At 37.8% G+C, this 17,805-nt stretch overlaps 3 protein-coding genes across 3 annotated transcripts; 2 read left to right on the forward strand and 1 right to left on the reverse strand.

Moving 5' to 3' along the window:
* Nucleotides 1–222: 222 nt before the first annotated feature.
* On the forward strand, nt 223–3,822 carry arf1 (ADP-ribosylation factor 1). The gene is made up of 5 exons (XM_079243589.1): nt 223–271; nt 1,708–1,899; nt 1,978–2,088; nt 2,197–2,321; nt 2,466–3,822. The coding sequence occupies exons 2-5, from the start codon at nt 1,755–1,757 to the stop codon at nt 2,622–2,624; spliced, it is 540 nt and encodes a 179-aa protein (XP_079099715.1). The 5' UTR covers nt 223–271; nt 1,708–1,754; the 3' UTR covers nt 2,625–3,822.
* Nucleotides 3,823–4,969: 1,147 nt separating this feature from the next.
* Nucleotides 4,970–9,878, reverse strand: cUnh1orf35 (chromosome Un C1orf35 homolog). The gene is made up of 8 exons (XM_079244014.1): nt 9,324–9,878; nt 7,663–7,813; nt 7,527–7,572; nt 7,358–7,440; nt 6,765–6,837; nt 6,446–6,525; nt 6,201–6,323; nt 4,970–5,377 (listed from the first exon to the last, which is right to left on the reverse strand). The coding sequence occupies exons 1-8, from the start codon at nt 9,418–9,420 to the stop codon at nt 5,122–5,124; spliced, it is 909 nt and encodes a 302-aa protein (XP_079100140.1). The 5' UTR covers nt 9,421–9,878; the 3' UTR covers nt 4,970–5,121.
* On the forward strand, nt 9,111–17,729 carry guk1a (guanylate kinase 1a). Its single transcript, XM_079244015.1, has 7 exons — nt 9,111–9,203; nt 12,600–12,713; nt 14,621–14,662; nt 14,759–14,994; nt 15,110–15,194; nt 15,284–15,369; nt 16,556–17,729. The coding sequence occupies exons 1-7, from the start codon at nt 9,182–9,184 to the stop codon at nt 16,592–16,594; spliced, it is 624 nt and encodes a 207-aa protein (XP_079100141.1). The 5' UTR covers nt 9,111–9,181; the 3' UTR covers nt 16,595–17,729.
* Nucleotides 17,730–17,805: the final 76 nt, after the last annotated feature.

Consider the following 17,805-nt stretch of genomic DNA (forward strand, 5'->3'; position numbering starts at 1 on the left):
TGGCGATCTGTCCAGGGTGTCTCGCCCAAAGACTGCTGGGACAGACTCCAGCTTCCCAGGACAAAGCGGTTAGGACAATGAATGAATGAATGAATGAATGAATTATGAATAGCAAGAATATCGGTAGTGCATGTAATTCTTCATTCAACCACAGGGGGCGACTCATCAAGGTTTGTGTTCGCGGAAGTTATACTGGAAGCTCTGACGTGTCAAATTGTCGCCATTTTCCTGTGGAGAAGGAAACGCCTTGACGGAGAGAAACACCGACCTAGTAAGTGGGAAACTTTAACAAAGTAGGCTTTTATTTTTGCTAGCTTCTGTAATGTGTTATAGTCAAACAAAAACTCGTCTATTCAACCAGCAAATTCGCTTTGTGTGCGTGGCTGCAGTCACATGATGCGATAAAGAGGATGGTTTTTCTTTGCTAATATTTAGCTGTAAGCCAGCCTGTCTCTACTGGCGAAGCTTTACTTTCCCAGTATTTCATTTCCCTATTCTTTTAGTTTACACGCCTTTTAAGTTTTATTTCATGAAATCATCAATGTTTTGATTTGTGCGCTAAATGTAAAACCATTTGTTTAAATGTTTTCAAAGTTTAACTTCGTCTTGCGATTAGTAGCATTGCAAAACATCAAGCTAACGTAGGTTTGTTTACTTTACTTGAGCAACTGTGAGCAACCCAGTAAGCAGTGTCATATTCCTTTAGACCAGCAACCACTTTGCATATTCATCTGTGAAATCATTTAATAAAAAATGTTAAAGGTAAAGATATTTTAAGGTTCATAGTATGTGTTGTTGGCATTGCGTCGATATTATGTGAATTTGTGTTCACCTTACTTAAGCTGGTTCTCAGCTATGTTACTCACCTTTCCGTTTGATGTATTTTAATAGCAATGCAGTTTGTATGGTCTGCAATACACTTACATTAAATAGAAGAAATATATCAAACAAATAGAGATAATGAAAAAACACTGGTGGAAATGCATTGTAGTCATGAAGTTTTTCTTAGGCTAATCTTTCACCGTAGATAAAGGCTAAGCTATCTTCTCAGTAAACCTGGTCAGGAGAAACGTATGTTTGAACATAACTTTGACTATAACCATCATGTTTTTTTCTTTTTCTTTCGAACCTTTTGCCATTCGTCTGAATATTTAGGTATGACCATATAAATTGTACTTTTTCAAATGTCTGGATCTGTGCACATGTTTCTTTTGTATAGAAAGTTTTTAAAAGAAAATAACTCCAGCTGATAGTTTCTTCTGGACTACAGATGAGAAAACTAAACTATTGAGGCATGAAATTAAGTGAATGCGTGTATTTTTTCTTTTGTTCAAGGGCCTAGAGGATATTTTTGTAGTGATTAGATATTCAGCTAGCATGTGACACTTTAATCACTTTTTGTATATGCATAGTGCCATGCCACGCTATGGCAGTCCATCCTTAGTATACCCCACTTTTTGTCTAGTAGTGGCTGGTACAAGCTCCACCGCCCCTGCAACCCTGAGTTTCTTTTGTGTGTATTGTGTTTGAAATGAAGACAAACAAGTACTTTATTTGGTTGATTTCATTAGATTGGATTTTTTAAGAATTACTTAAAACAGCAACTTTTTTGGGGGGTCCATGAACAAATCGATTAGTCCTTTTAGCTCCACTTATATCAAGTAATACATTTTAGTTTTGACATTAACAGTTTTGGTTTCTCCACAGGTTTATTCTACTTTTCTTGTCTAAAAGGGGTTCCATCACCAGCCATCATGGGGAATATGTTTGCAGGGCTCTTTAAAATGTTTGGGAAAAAGGAGATGAGGATACTCATGGTAGGTCTGGATGCTGCAGGAAAGACCACCATTTTGTACAAGCTTAAACTTGGAGAGATTGTGACTACCATTCCCACAATAGGTGAGTTATTTAAACATCATCCTTTTTAGTCCATATTATGTTGAATTTAAAGTTTATTTATCAATGTTTTCCCCTCAGGCTTTAATGTAGAGACTGTAGAGTACAAGAACATCAGTTTCACGGTGTGGGATGTTGGTGGTCAAGACAAAATCCGACCACTGTGGCGTCACTACTTTCAGAACACACAGGGTAATTTTTCTCTCTTTACATTTTCATGAAACTAAATAAGCCTTCAGATATTTCCAATGCATTCTATTTTCGTTTTGTATTCATGTATTTCTTTGTCACTTGCTCCAGGTCTTATCTTTGTTGTGGACAGCAATGACAGAGAGCGATGTGCTGAGGCCCGTGAGGAGCTCTTGAGAATGCTGGCAGAGGACGAGCTGCGTGACGCTGTGCTATTAGTGTTTGCCAACAAACAAGTGAGTGATTCAAATCTTAAAAATGGATTTAAAAAAAAAAAAAGTTTATGCCAGTTTGTCTTTTCTTTTTTTTTTTCTTCTCAGTATCCTGTAAATTTTTCCTAAAGCTGTGTCTAAATTCTAATTATTTCTTCTTCTTTGTAGGACCTCCCAAATGCTATGAATGCAGCAGAACTTACAGACAAGATGAATCTTCACTCACTGCGTAACAGAAACTGGTACATCCAAGCAACCTGTGCCACCACTGGAGATGGTCTCTATGAAGGACTTGATTGGCTGTCTAATCAGCTCAAAAACCATTAATAATCAGAACATTTCAAAAACTAATCTGCTGCACCCAAATCTTGCTCTTACACTTAAGGTAAATCGAGTTACCCCATACCAGAAGCTGCCCTCACCTTAGTTTTGATCACACAGATACAGGCCAGTAGTTGGGGTAACCTATACTTGTAAAGCTTTTCTTATTATGCTTTCTTTTTTTATGTAACTGTAAATAAATTTGGTAATTGGGCTTTTTTTTATTGCACTCTGTCAAATTCTGTCATGATTCTTCTCTTCCTGGCTGTCCAACAGCCATGTGTGCATTGAGTAAAGAAAAGGGAGGAACACAATTTACCAGCACGTTTTTGCCCCAGGACCTCCAATCCAATGACTTTTCTGGTCATGTACCTTAGAGATTGATATTTGAGGGGCTTTTCTTTAAAAAATAAACTGAATTATACACTGATGCACTACTAGAGTGACTTACCATTAACTACATGTAACAACCCTAAAATGTCTATTTAAAGCACTGGGTTTAATTGTCTGTACTGACATCACTCCTGTCTGTAAACACTTTATCAGCCTTTGTTATAAAATATGTTGCCATGAATAGAAATGCCGCAGTGATCGCACACTTACCTGGTCTACTGCAGTTGGGAGGGCAGTGAATTGGATTTTTTTGTTTCCTGTGTTTTCAAGCCTCAGGTTGATCATTTGTTGCCTTGGCAATACTCCCATGGTGTGGTCTGTTGGTCTTTGTGGGCATGTATCTTCTGGGTTTTCACATGATTAGGCAGCAGAGGAACCATTACCCCACTGAGTACTTATTTCTGTAGCTTTACACTGTTTTCTTTGTGTGTGTACTGTGAGAGGTAACTGTAAGGAGCTGTCTATTAATTTAGCTCAAAGCTCTAAGCAATATCTAACTTACTTTATTCAACTCAATGTGGGAAATAGCATCTTGATAGCAATACCAAAATTTATGCATCTTTAAGTGCCATCATCTATGGTATCAGCATCAGGCCATTCTAATGCCTTTGTATCCAAACTACGTTGCCTCTACTTTTCCAAGATTTATGCCTAAAAGGTGTGGGTGTTATTTGTTGCTGGTGAATTTAAACATTTTTGATTTAGAGTTGCCTGTATGTTGCATTAAACTTACGTTTGCCATTGTTTTGTGTAAAGTTTTTTGATTTGTGTGTTTTCGGGGGGGAATGACACTGCAATTAAAGTGATTGGATACAAAATGTTTTGAGATCTAGTTTTTGTGTTCACTGCATTACAATTGTTTTTCTGTTTTTTTTTTTTTTTTCCCCAAGTTGCAAACTTCTTCCCTCCACTTTAAAGTTTTATGTGACATTTCAAAGTCTTTAAGTCTAAAACCAGTTATTTTTGTTTGGCTGATTGGTCCAACTTTACCACAATTTGAAAAATATTGGTTAATATGGTTCATCAAAAAATGTTTAGCTTTTCAGAAAGAAATTGATAATCCCCAGAAATTGCATCATTTGGGAGGAGTGATTAGAAGAAAGCACAGAAATAAACCCTTTTCAGTGTGACTAAACATTCTCAGTGACCCAGGTGGAAATGATACTCTAAGGTGGTGAAACCATCCAGTACAGAGGTCAAAGCAGTTATGTGTGGAGTGCTCTCTGCTTCACTTTGTGTAAGGGTGGTAAGGACAGCATTCCTTCAGGTTGATTAGGGTACTATGGTTAATGCAGCCAAGCCTATAAAACATGGCAGGAGAGTATGGTAGTGGCAGATGCTGAAGTAGTTTAAGTCTTGGGCACCTCATAAAGTGGCTTTGTCTGACCTCCACCCCTGCTGCTTCATCAGCTTGGTTTGTGTGTGGCAGTCTAATAGTACCCGGCCATATAAAAAAAGCAGCAGTCTGGTGTTTTGCGCTCTTCTGAATGGTTTGCGCTTTTCTGTGTTACCCCCCAGGTGCCAGCCTGGGGAATCCCCTCTTTCAGACCAATTCAAGGCAAATGCAAACACTGCACCCTTATTACGACCAGTGGAGAGCATTCCAATGGTATCATGGCAGTCAGGGAGCTGAACCTAGACTGATGAGGGATTAAGGAGAGCTAGCGTGACTGAGAAAAGAAAATGACCTGAGGTGGTGGGAAGTGCAAGGGGCACAGTGGGATTGAGTATGTGCAAAGATGAAAAAAGGATCCAAGTAGCATCTTCGGGGTGTTTTTCAATAAAAACTCAAACATTTTTTTTCTGACAAACTCTTAAGAAGGCTGTTAGTGTCAGATTAATAAAAGCCATCCATTTGCTAAAATATTTCACATGATGAAGGTGACAGTTTTAGATTTAATCATACAACAAGACAAAATACACCAGTGTTACTATCAAATCACATTTATTGAGTGAGTCAGTTGAAATGTGACCCTAAAATCTGTCCCACTGCCTTCTCTCCATCTGCAGTCTGCCTGGCTGTCCTGGGCACTTGAGGCCATCGTGGCTGGTCAGGCCGCAGTGGAGTCCTCTGTCTGCTTTATGCAGGTCTGAATTGATGGGGGGAGCATTAGTCGTCCGAATCTGTGTCGTGGCGCCGCCTGCGGCTTTGTGTGGCACCAGCAGGGGCCTTCTTGTGGATGGCGGGGTTACTACGAGCAGGAGACCCCCCATCAGAGGAGTCTCTGTCATGCCTTTGCTCTCGTTGATGGGGGCGGGAAGGCTGCCGCTCGGCCTTTGCTCCCCCCCTTGAATGGCTGTCATGGGGTCTGGCTCCACTCTGACTATGGTATGATGGATTATGATGATGGTGCTCCTTTTTGTGTCTGAAAAGTAAAAGGAAGCAGTCAATAAGTGGGGTGTGGTGGAGCTGAGAGAAGCTGCCACCATGAACTTTATGGTGACATATGCAGTAAATACTAACAGGTTGCTGTATGGGCATGTAACTTTATAAAGTTTTGTTTCAAAACCTTACGAGTACACCTGTGTATAGCCATCAAGCTGTGTGCTAAGTGGGCTTAAAATACATTTTTCAATCTTCCTTCTTTCAAAACCAAACAACAGCACATTATCCAGTCTGTCTCTCATTCTTCTCATATACGCAGGACAAATCCCAAATTATTTAAGTACATCACATTGACACAGTAATTTATCTGGAGTTGTGTGTAAAATTGTGTCTTAGCACCCTCTAGTGGTGACACACTGATTTGCATTTATGCTGCCATGTTTATTGTTCCTTTTTTTTCTACAAACTGTAGATACTCCCAATGTTCCTGCATCTTGATGATTTTGTCTTATGTCTGCAGCCTAAATATGACTTGTTTAATTTGTTTTGTGAACTCGGTTGACACCATTTCGACTTCACAGCATCACCTTCTGCTTACATGCAGCTGGAGCCGACTGTAAATCTTTTACATGTTGAACAGATAAGAGAAACTATGAAATAATAATAATAACCCACAACTGCTTGTCTGGTTGATTGAAAGTTAAGCCCTGGAAATGAAAAAGCTCAGTTCCTCAACACTTTCTCCAATTTGAATGTTAAAACTTTGGCTTTAAAACCATTTTCTTCCACAACCACTTCAATAAGTTTAGGTAAATGCTTTTGGGGGGGAAAAAAAAAGTTTTCAGGTTAATAAGAAAGCTAACTTCTTTATGTCGTCATCTGACTCAGAGGAGGATGAATCTCTCCTCTTCCTTTTCTTCTTTTTTTCGTTCTTCTTTTTCTCCTTTTTGCTCTTTTTCTCTTTCTTTTCCTTTTTGGTTTCGTGCCTAAAGAGAAAAATGCAAAAGCAGCAAAAGTTATAAGTCAGCAAAAGAAAGATATCATCTCACGTGAATGTTTATCTGTTAGAAGCATCACGCAGAATACAACTAAGGTCATGCATGATCACCTTTGCTCCCCCTCTTGTTTTTCAACACTCTCAGATGGTAAAGTTGCAGATGTTTCTGGACGACCCTCTGTCTTATGGTGCTGAATAGAAAGCAATATTTACTTATATTAATATTATACTTTAATATTTGCATTGAGTTAAGAGATCCAATTAAATATTTGGTCACAATCAAACAGACAGTCCTGCTTTTTTTAAAGCACAAGTTTGCATGATCTGCTATTTACACACAAAAAATACTGTGCATCTGTATTATTAATATCCGCATTAAACATACTCTTAAATCTACAATATCTAACAGCTGATAAGGCACAAAACTTACAGTAAAAACAGGCAGTCCCATTTTAGCCACCTCTTTTTCTTTCTGGGATAGAATAATCCGTCTTGATCCTACACTGAAAATGGAAAGATTAAAAAGAAGCACTTAACAATCAGTGAATTAAGATTAGAAGCTCTTGCATCAATGTCTGCACAATTTCTTTTCACTTCACTGCTTTCACATGAATTTTCAGATGCTGTTACCCTGAAACCGGGTTACCCTCACAAAAATCATTCACAAGACCTTAATAAACTGAAATTTTTTAATTGGTGGATATTCTTATTTCTAAAACGTTACATTACTGAATGACTAAACTAAAATGTAAAAACCAGCATTCAGGAGTACCAGATATGGTTGCTTCACTTCATTTAGATGACTATGTTAACATATATCAGTGTTAAAATGACAGAGTGAAAGGAATATTTTTACAATGATTTTTATAAATATTTTAATTTATAAATTATGTCCATTAACAGTATAGGTGCTTTAGAGTTCAAGTTCAATTATTTTTCCAGGTCGACTTCATTTTAATCTGTTGATTTAGGTTGTTTTGAGTCAAAGTTGAAATATATTATATAAGACATTAGTTTAATAACCTGGAGCTGCCCAAGCCTGATATACGATCCACATTTCTCTCTTCACCATCAGCTTCTTCCCTTCTGCAAACCTCTACAAGGTCCTGACAAATTAAAAAAAAAAGTCAAATCATTCTGCAATTTTAATAGTGGGAGATTTTCAAAGATATTTACCAGCTAAGTTACATACCTCCTTGGTCAGACCAGTTGGCTGTCTCTTTATATTTTTGTGTCCTCTATATCAAGAATAGGGAAGGTAAAGAGATTATTTGATGCCTTAATCTTGTAATGCCATAAAAAATACACTTATGGGAAGGTGTACATACAGGGCAGCCATCATTGCCTCTTCTTCTGCTGCCTTAACGGCAGCGAGTTCATCATTTTTTGTAAAAGCAGCGCCACCTTTTTTGTCTTTCGCATACCAGGTGAGATCCTTTCCTTTCTGCCAACGTCCTACTGGTGCCATCAAAGAGTTTCCTGAAAACAACACAGACAAAATGTGTTGGTCAAGAAAGACTAAAGCCTAACAAAAAAACGTTATGACTTTAAAGAGATGTACATCTTTAAAAGTTTCTTCCTGAACGTTATTTTCTGAATACAATGTCTTATCGATTACAACCAGTCCATTCTTTTTGCTGTATAATAAATATTTGAGAAAAAAAACCCATTGTGGTTCTTTACAGCTTTTAATTGACATGTCGATAGTTAAATTTTAATTACTTAAGCATTAATTAAAACAAAGAAAGTGTGTTCCGACATTTTCCCAGGTTATGGTTTTGCCAAGAACGATACAGTTTTTAGGTTTTGTTGAAACCACCAGCCAGTAAAAAACTTTGTCAGCAAACATATTAGTTACGATCTGAGGCAAAAACAATAAGTTAATAGAGTTCATCTGGTAACAGTTGCGTTTTCAATAAAATAAATAAATAAATAAAAGTATGTTTTACAATCTAAGTCCTGTATTTAGCAGTTTTCTGTGAAAGAAAAGAAAATTTTAGCCAAATGCAACAAAACAAAAACAAAAAAAAAAACAAAACCCAGAAATCTTTCATTTCAAATGCTAAAAAACAGGGTTTTTTTTTTCTACTAACATTGTGAGGGCAAGCTATTAATTAATCATAATTTGTTTAATGGTATAAGTATTTTATTTGCTCTGACTAGTGACTGTTTTCTAATTAATAAATATGTTCTATAAACATTTGTGCCAAAACATAGGTTACTTAGACATTTAAATTTCTCAGATTAAGTCTTATTTTATCAAAGTGTCTTATTTGATCTAAGTCGTATTTTATTCGTATTTAAGTGTCAGCCTAGCTTAATCCAGTCTCCAGATTCCTCCTCATATAATGAATGCAAATTACTACTAATTTAATAAGAAAATGTGTTGTTTGGATTCTAAAACATAAAAATCTATTGTATTGCAATAGATAGCTTTGCAAATTACTTGCACCAGGGACTTCTGGGTAGCTTGGATTACTTTTGGTAGCTTGAGTCACGTGATGATCAAACTTGACATTTTAAACTTTGCTGCTGCAGGAACATAAACAACTGGTTCTCCTATCTATAATGTATACCACAACACCTCTTTACTCAAACGAATCCCCAAAATATAACGGACCTAGTAAATTGTGTCATGCTAATTTTTAACCTATGTCACATCTGTACTGGCTGCTACGTAGCTTCTACTGGTTTGGCATGCTGACTTGCTGGCAGGAGTGGGGCACGAATAGCAGAGAGGCTACGCGTGTCTGTCTAGAGAAGAGGCAATGAAAGTGGGAACCAGCAGAAGGAAGGGTGGGAAACGTAACAAATAATAAGCCAATAAAACCATCCATAATTTGTGTGATGAGGAACTCCACATCAAAAGGTATGAAACAGGTGCACGGGTCGAAGTTTGATTAGATAGCCGTTCCGAGGAACTGGTTTTGCTGCTTGCTCACTCTGATTAGCTCTGATAGCGGACATTACTTCAAGTGCTTTCACTTACCAAGATAATTTTCTCTGTGCTTATCGACTTTCACGTCATTCCAGTTGAACTGATCTTGGCCCCCTCGCACGCCCCCAGATCTCGAAGACCCAAACATGTTTGTTAAGTTGGAGATAAGGCTAAATCGACGCACTGTTAGCGCATGCAGCTAACTTCAGCCACGCGAGCAGCGTGATTGGCCAGGCCTTGAACACACGTTCATCCGGGGAGTTCTGCTGCAAGTCTAACTTCCCAGTGTTGACAAAAACAACGTTTTTCCTGGTGGTGCTGTCTGCTTTAGATAGTAATGTTGCCGGCTATTTATCGATGTATCGATAAGAGACTTTGTTGGTAATGACAGCAATGAGTTCAAGCTAGGCTATCTTGTTTAGCTGAATTTCTAGTAGTAGCATTAAATCTATAAATGTGCCTCGTCGTGTACATGTATTTGTCCCAAGAAAGAAATATGCTGTATCTACTAGGCAGTTATTATAAAAAATAATAAGTGTGCCCCAGTTTTGTTGACAATTCAGTTAGCTAATGCTAATAAGACTTCCTTTTGTCGGTGTTTTGTCGCGCGCATTCTCCACAGTCTTGAACGTAACGTGTCGTTGTTTTGGCCCGCAGTGATGACGTAGGCAGGACAGTTTTCTCTAATGGCTCTCACAGCAAAAACGCAGAGCAGTGGAGGGAGAAAATCCCCCGGAGACGGTCTAAAAGGATTGGATTAACCTCACTTCTGATGTACATGAGAATTTTTGCCAGGCTTTTTTCAGGTAGGAATGAGGATGTGTGTCTTTACCTTCTTTCACTTGTAAATGTTTGTTGTATCACGGTGTTCTGGGGCTGCCATTCATTTCTGGAGTCAGATTGTTGCCCCTGCCCTGCAGCAAAAGATGGTGTTGCGTTCATGCAATCTAACTTTTTGATCGAGGTTTCTTGTGGATGGGAGCTATGGCATTCGACATAGGCAATATGTATAGAGCACCAAGTAGTATCTAATGATATTAATGCTTGCTGTTACACTGTTATTTACACTGCACCTGTATAAATAAGAAAATATAAGGTTTTTTTGTATATAACAATCAAATATTTATAACTATTCACGACAAAAATCTGTACCATAGTTAAATGATTTAAATAGAAACATTTAGAATCTTTATTTTACTCGCCGATTCCCAAAAATCCAATGTGGATATAAGATGTCTTCCTTAAAATCTTTACATTTCTGTCCTCTGCCAGTTCTGCTTATACCTTCAAAACATTTAAGTCAGCATATTTGTGCAAATCATGGCACTTTATTGCTCCTAACTCTAAGTCAAAGGGCACTTTGCGACGCACAATCTGCATTAGTCTGATAAATCTACTAAAATATTATCTACACTTATGAAAATGAACAATATTTCATGTATAACGTGTTGGATCGAGATGAGTTACATGAGTGTGAATGTGTAGCTCACACGGTTTGCCTGGAAAAGATGGGAGCTAATTGAATATCCCGTGACCATTATGTCGCCTTGGTTTTCAGGGTAATTTGAGTTAACAATGTCACTGATTTGTTGTTACATTCAGTCTTAAAACAGTAATGACACTAAGGTGAAAAAAAACACCTTGAACCAAAATACTAGCAGCTATTTTTTTCTTTCTCTTTCATTGAATCACTGTTTCAGCCCTGACCTGTCTTATAAATTTTGATAGATTTCACATGACACAAAATTTTCTTCAGTCAAATATCGATCACATGAGGTTTAGTGTGCATGGTTGAATTCAAGCATGTGGCTTTCAATGAGTGTCAGCCCACGATTCTTGTTATCTCACATGGCTCTCATTTCCTGGCATGCAGCTCACTCTTCAGCAGGAAAGGTGGATCCTTTCTGATTGTCTGAAAGTTTCTGGAGTTTTTGGTTTGTGATTTGTAACTTGTTTTTCAAGAAATTCCAGAAGAACAGCATGTTTGTTTATTTGATTTTTTTTTTATCTTTTTTTTTTTATCTTTGATTATTTTCAGTACTAGTAATACTCATAAATAGTTTTCTATATGTCTGGTTTGTAACTATGCAAGAAGCATTGTTTTGGACTTAGTTATTCAGTGTGGGGGTGTGGAGAGTTGAAAGTCTCAGTTGGAGTCCTTTTGTTTCACAAACCCGAAGCAGTTTTACATAAATTGTCAACAGATATAATTTACATAGCACTTCTGTAGTGTTGTTGGCACTTCAGAGTATTCCTGGTCACCCATTCACACACCCATTTACCTAATTCCTTCTCTACAGTACTAAAGGCTACATGGTGTTTTTCTTTATCACACACTTCCTAACGACTGTATTGGAACAAGTGGAGTTCTGTCACTTGCTTCGGGACATTTCAACATAGTTCAATTACTAATTTTCTTTCTTTGTAATCTGTTGCATGTCACTATGTCTAATGGATTACTTATTGGTTTTCATGTTTGGACTTGCCAACTGGTTAGATACATAATTGTGGTTTACCAAATGGGATTCTTAGCTATGATAAGGGTCTGTTTTAGCTCTTCCCTGTAGCTAAACCAAACCAAAAGCAAAACAAACAAACAGTGACTGGAGAGTAGAAGTAACCCCGCCTTCTGACTCTCTCCACTCCCCAGACCAACTGCTTTCATATCCACTCGAGCTTTTTAACACACATTCATACCCTCCCTGTTCACTTTATTTCCTTGTGTCGTCTGAGCTCGGTGTGTTTTGAAGAAGGATAAAGTGAAACACCACCATCCTGACTTTCTGTCTGCTTGAGCAGCCTAGTTCACATTTTCTGTGAGTAAAATAAATGTTGAAAGCAGAATTAGAAAGATGACACAGAACCTTTTCAAGTATTTATGGTTGTTTAATTTAGCTTTAGGGAGTTGTCAGCTGTATTTTACTTGAAAGTGTATTTTGTGTACTTGAATGTATTTAGTTTTTTTTTGTTGTTTTTTTTAAAGAAAAATGTGTTTTGCTCTTAGCATCCTGTAGTTCTACTCCTTTCTGCTACTACAGGAAGAGTAAGACTGTAATTAGTGACTGAATTTGTTCCACAACAGCTCCATGGTGACTTTGCAGCTTGTGCGCATGAGAGATGAACTGCTGGGTTTTCTCCTTTTGCTGCTTCTTCATCTGGAGTATTACTTGTTTGTGTTGTTAAAACGGCCATTTTTTTATTGTCATGTTTACATCTACTCTATTCTTTGCTTCTGTGGTAACTTGTGTAAGATTCCAGTGATGATGTGGCATTCCTCCTACCTCAGCCACTTGTTTCATATAGTGAACTATGATATTTCTCTTTCAGCTATGGCTGGACCCAGGCCTGTGGTATTCAGTGGCCCGTCGGGGGCAGGAAAAAGCACCCTGCTCAAGAGGCTTCTGGAAGAATACAACAGTGTCTTTGGTTTCAGCGTGTCTCGTAAGTGTGCCACACTATATCCTCTACAATATATAGATAAATTATGACCTCTTTTGTCAGTATTTATTATCATAAATTTTAAAGTTTCATAATTTATTATTAATTTTTTACTTTGCCTTGATGAAACAGTTAATCTGTAAAATGTTTTTTTTAAAATAACATTTAAAATACCAATAGTTTGTAAGATGTATATTTAGTTCTGTGTTGACATCCAAGCCGCTTGTAACTGGTGGTCTTACCTGTTAGTCCCCAGTCTCTCTGACAGTCCATTTAAGATTTTCTTAGTGCTTTCCCACTCATTTTCAGTTTCAGCATTGTGCTTGGCAATTTTCAAAAGAATGTGGTTTTATGTCAAGCCAATTAACACATACCTATGAGTCATTCAAGCATAAAAGGGCAACTAAGTCAAAGGATGAAATGGTATGTCAACACATACCAGTAACAATGGCAAAGAACATCTTTAGTCTCTGTTGTGAGTACACTGTGGCAAAGACACATAATCTGTTTCCATTACTTTGGTTGTATCCAAAATAACAGTCTGACAAATAGTATTTTTGCACAAACAGGATAATTTCCAAAGAGCTATTTGTTGAAAAGTTCTTTAAGAGGAAAGTTGATAAGAGGGGGCTAAAAGAACCAGTGGCAGGCTGATAAAACAATCTACAGCAGCTGAACAGTGTCTGGTTGTTTTGAGAAGTTCGTTAAAACAACGAGAAACTGAAGAAAAACAGCAGGATGCCAAATGAGACAGGAAGTGGATTGATAATGGGTGTCTGATTGAAAGGTGATTCCTTCACAGAACTTTGACCACATTATTACTGAAGGAGAATGGGATCATCTCGACAGAACGGAAACAAGTCAGCCTCTAAAGAAGAGCTTTGAAATGTCCAATCCCCGAGACTCCTTAAACAAATGACAGGAGAGCTTGTCTGATGCCTCTTTTCCATTAGTATCATTTGTCTCAACTTACCTCACCTCAATTGGTCTCAGCTTGGTCCTGTTTCTTTTCTATTACAATTTAGTACCAGGTATAAAATGGGAGGGTTTGTGTGAAATCACCGTGACGTCAGTGTTTCGCACGACAAGCTCTATAACAACACGACCTAGAGGGAATCTGCTACTTGATCTGCAGCGCGCCGTTTGATGACCATAAATTGTATCCGTTTGTTGGATCCACTCTGACCAATGTGATCCTTGACCTGCCGATAGTCACTTTTGAGCTTTTTCAGCTTCTCTCGACACTGCTGAAAACTGCTTTGCTACCCGTAGCCATTGAGTCGGAAAGCTCTTGATAGATTTTTATCATTTCGTGTCGCTCCATCTAGTTCCATTGTATCCTTTCCTCAGCAACCAAACAAAGAAACATCTCCACCTCAGTGTTGGACCACAGCACAGATCTTTGTTGCGCCATTACTCGTCACGTAATGTACACGACTTGCGTGTTTGAGTCGCTCTTCCAGTGATGTCACTCCCTGACCCTGACCTCTGATTGGCCCCTGAGTTATAGCGGCATGCAGTCTGGTTACATCACACACAACCCAACTCAGCTCGCGTAGAACCTCAGCTGAGGAGTTACAAAAAAAGTACCGGGAAACGGGTAAAAAAAAGCCAAGTGGGCCATAAGAAAAGGGCCATAAGAGTCAGGATGTTGAGTTGGTCAAACCAAATATTGACCTTTTAAGCTAATATCGTTTTATGTTTGCACATGCTTCAGTAAATGTTGTGCAAATTTCCTTTTTTCTGGAAGAGTGTAATGAGTGTGAGGGTGGCACAATATCATATATTTACTGATCCAGTGCATAACCTATCCACAATGATGCAGTTTTCTGTCAGTGATAAATAGATGAACAAACTGGTGCAGCTTTACATTTAAATAAAGTAATGCAGACTCTTTTTGCCTTTTTCAGATACAACAAGAAATCCTCGACCTGGAGAAGAAAATGGCAGAGGTACATCGTGCAACTTCACTTTGTTCGTTCACATCTCATCCTGTTGCAGCAGCTGAGTCGAGTTATATGGATACTGACTCGTTATTTTACTTCCAGACTACCATTATGTTACACGAGAGGAGATGCAGGCAGGCATCGACAATGGCGATTTCATCGAGAATGCAGAGTTTTCTGGAAACATGTACGGGACAAGCAAAGCCGCTGTGCAAGCTGTCCAAGCCAAGAACCTCATCTGTATACTTGATATTGACATGCAGGGCGTGAAGAATATCAAAAAGACAGACCTCAACCCCATATACATCTCAATTCAGCCACCGTCTATGGAAGTTCTGGTGAGCATAGAGGAGAATGTTTGTCACTGAGTCCACCAAGCAAGAGTTTGCAATGAGGTCCTGTTAATGATTCTGGAAATATGCCTCAGTGGTTTCTGTGGTTTTATCATTTCAGGAAAAACGTTTAAGAGAGAGAAAGACTGAGTCGGAGGAAAGCCTCCAAAAGCGTTTACATGCAGCCATGGTGGACATGGAGTTTAGTAAGTAGTCGTGGCTTGCTGTCATCAGTGCAGAGCTGAGACCTAGAGAGGTATTTAAAGAATAACGGCGTGATTTTATTTCCCTCTAGGCAAAGAAGCTGGTGTGTTTGATGTCATAATCGTCAACAATAGCTTGGAGGATGCATATGGTAAATTAAAACAGGCTCTTCTGGAGGTAAGTTAGTTTAGCAGAGCACAGTTCTTGTATGAGATATTAAACATGTGACGTTGTGTGTGCTGTAAACAAATGTCTTCACATAAACAAGATTCAGCTGTGGTAGGGCCACATAAGAGATCAGTTTAATTCCTCCCTCAAACAGAGCTTGTGCAATCATAGCTCAGTATAAAGATTTATTTTGATCCTATAATAAAATATCCTTCTATAAACCACCATGAAGTTTCACACTGCAATTAAACTCTGGAGTTTGACTCATCAGCTGACTAGAAACAAAAAGAAGTTATTGTCAGCAGGTATGGTTTCCTTTTTTTGTACCAAACCAAATTTTTATTATTTTAAAAGTATGAAAACATTTTTGTTACATTATCCTAGCTTAGCAGAGGTTAGCTGCTCTATACTTTCTGTTTGGGTCATTACCTACTTGAAACTATTTATAATCAAGCCAAACTGCTGCCTAATATTAACTTAATAGCTTTATAATGACTAAGTTAATACAAGAAGCTTCCTTTTTTCTTTTTTTTCTTTTTTTAAATAAAATAATGCTAATTTTTTAATGCCAGTGTCAGAAAGCAGGTGCTCTTTAGGATTCAAGGTGACAAAACGAAGACAGATGCTGTGAATCATAAGCCATAACAAACACATCAAAGCGCGTTGCTTTGCAAAAAAGAAAGGCTTTAATGAATGGTCTCAGCATTAACCTGCCTTCATTTACAACTTTGATACAGGCATGTTCAGACAAGTTGTTGCTTTCGCACACTTGGCTGGTGTAAACTGCTAAATAAGCAGAGATAATTATCACAGGTGCAACAGAGAAAGTTGGTGTGTATATGAGGAATTGATCAGTTAATTTGTTAAGAATAATCAGAAAATATTTACATTTAGACTCTACAATGGCATAGTTATGAAGCCTCACCATGAAATTATTAGAGATGCACAACGTGAAGAGTATTACACCTGATAATGAGGCTTATGTATCTTTAAAGTTCAGTTAGTTTGATGGTATGATGTGATGTGACCACATTTAGATTACTCCAGATGTATATAGTTACGTGTACGAGTGGGACATCACTTTTTAATTTCGTATCACACAAAACGTCGCCATGCCCAGTTTTTTCGGCATTTTCTTCAAAAGTTTTGTGTGGAACCTTGTAGAATATTCTTTCTTTTTTTTCTCCTTTTGTAGGAAATTAACAAGGTGAAGAAACTCAATGCGTCTTCATAGAAGGCAGCAACATCCTGGAAGCTTTTAAGCCCGTTCAGCCACACCTAACAAAATGACCGACCTCCATTCCAGTCATGTACATTCCCTCAGACGCTGGTCAGCGAAGCTCACAAAACGTACCGTATTGTGTCAACAGAAAGTTTTACACTGTGTAGAAGTAGTTATTACTGAAGTCAGATTTTTTTTTTTTTAACTCGTAGAAATTGTTTTTAGATATTTTTATTTTGACATGTATTAAGAAAAGATACTCCTAATTCTTACTTGAAACTTGACTGGTTTAGTGTGCTGGAAACTCTGTTGGACAGAGTTCACGCACACTCGCTCTCCTCTCCCAGAGTGGCACAAAGAGACAGTAATACGATTCATTCCATCATGTGGACAAACTGGTCTTTCAAGGGTATAAAAAAAAGCACGGCGGAAATGTTTGTTTGTGGCACCAAACTGTGCTATTCTTCTTTTGAATTTGAAACCAAAAGTCACCTTTGGACAATCTGTTGGCTCCTATCTTTCAGGGAATACATGCAAGTCTGCTGTACTTTACATTACAGCGCCGGTAAATCCTTTTGTTTTAAAGACTTTTGTAAGATTTCAGGTAACATAATAACCATATTAAGTACATGTATAGTACACTTTTGCTTTCTGGATTCTGTTGTGCACAATTCCTCCATTATGGTAGGCATTTTCTTTTGAACAAAACCATTACTACAATAATCTCACTTGGATGTGGGTGTGGTATAGCAAACAATTAAACTATCTATTTTACAGTTGTATAACTTTTATATTGTTTAACATGCTCACTTTGCAGCTTAACCTATACAGTAAAATGACATTCAGTGGACTGCTTCCTCCCCAGAATTAGATTATGTTTATCTATTACTAAAATAAAGCACAGTATATCTAAATTCACAAGCAAAAAATTGATTTATATACACAATTTATGTGTAAGTTGTCATTGTTTCCTCATAAGATGTTCAGTTATCCACATTAAAACAGCTGGAAATATAGTTTTCAGACACCTTGTAACATTCATTCCTTTGTGCAGAAATGTGCTGCTACTACGTTATTATTTAAGTTGTCCAGTTTAATATAGCAGCTAATAACAAATGCCTGCAGTCCTCTGATTTGCCATTTATAACTTAACCAGCTCTTGTGAAATGTGCTTGTGGAAAATCTATTGTGTGTATCTCAAGTGGATTTAATGTTTAATAGTA

Source organism: Telmatherina bonti (assembly GCF_933228915.1).
Source record: "Telmatherina bonti genome assembly, chromosome: 7".
Taxonomy (NCBI): domain Eukaryota; kingdom Metazoa; phylum Chordata; class Actinopteri; order Atheriniformes; family Telmatherinidae; genus Telmatherina; species Telmatherina bonti.

Bases quoted from the DNA above. Each gene is read 5' to 3' on its own strand.
- guk1a (XM_079244015.1), top strand. From the start codon at position 9,182: ATGAGGAACTCCACATCAAAAG. The intron at 14,663-14,758 runs GTACATCGTGCA...TTTTACTTCCAG, and splicing joins TGGAGAAGAAAATGGCAGAG to ACTACCATTATGTTACACGA. The intron at 14,995-15,109 runs GTGAGCATAGAG...TTATCATTTCAG, and splicing joins CACCGTCTATGGAAGTTCTG to GAAAAACGTTTAAGAGAGAG.
- arf1 (XM_079243589.1), top strand. From the start codon at position 1,755: ATGGGGAATATGTTTGCAGGGCTCTTTAAAATGTTTGGGAAAAAGGAG. The intron at 1,900-1,977 runs GTGAGTTATTTA...TTTTCCCCTCAG, and splicing joins GACTACCATTCCCACAATAG to GCTTTAATGTAGAGACTGTA. The intron at 2,322-2,465 runs GTGAGTGATTCA...TCTTCTTTGTAG, and splicing joins TAGTGTTTGCCAACAAACAA to GACCTCCCAAATGCTATGAA.
- cUnh1orf35 (XM_079244014.1), bottom strand. From the start codon at position 9,420: ATGTTTGGGTCTTCGAGATCTGGGGGCGTGCGAGGGGGCCAAGATCAG. The intron at 7,573-7,662 runs GTATGTACACCT...TTCTTGATATAG, and splicing joins GAGGCAATGATGGCTGCCCT to AGGACACAAAAATATAAAGA. The intron at 6,526-6,764 runs GTAAGTTTTGTG...CTTTCTATTCAG, and splicing joins TGGGACTGCCTGTTTTTACT to CACCATAAGACAGAGGGTCG.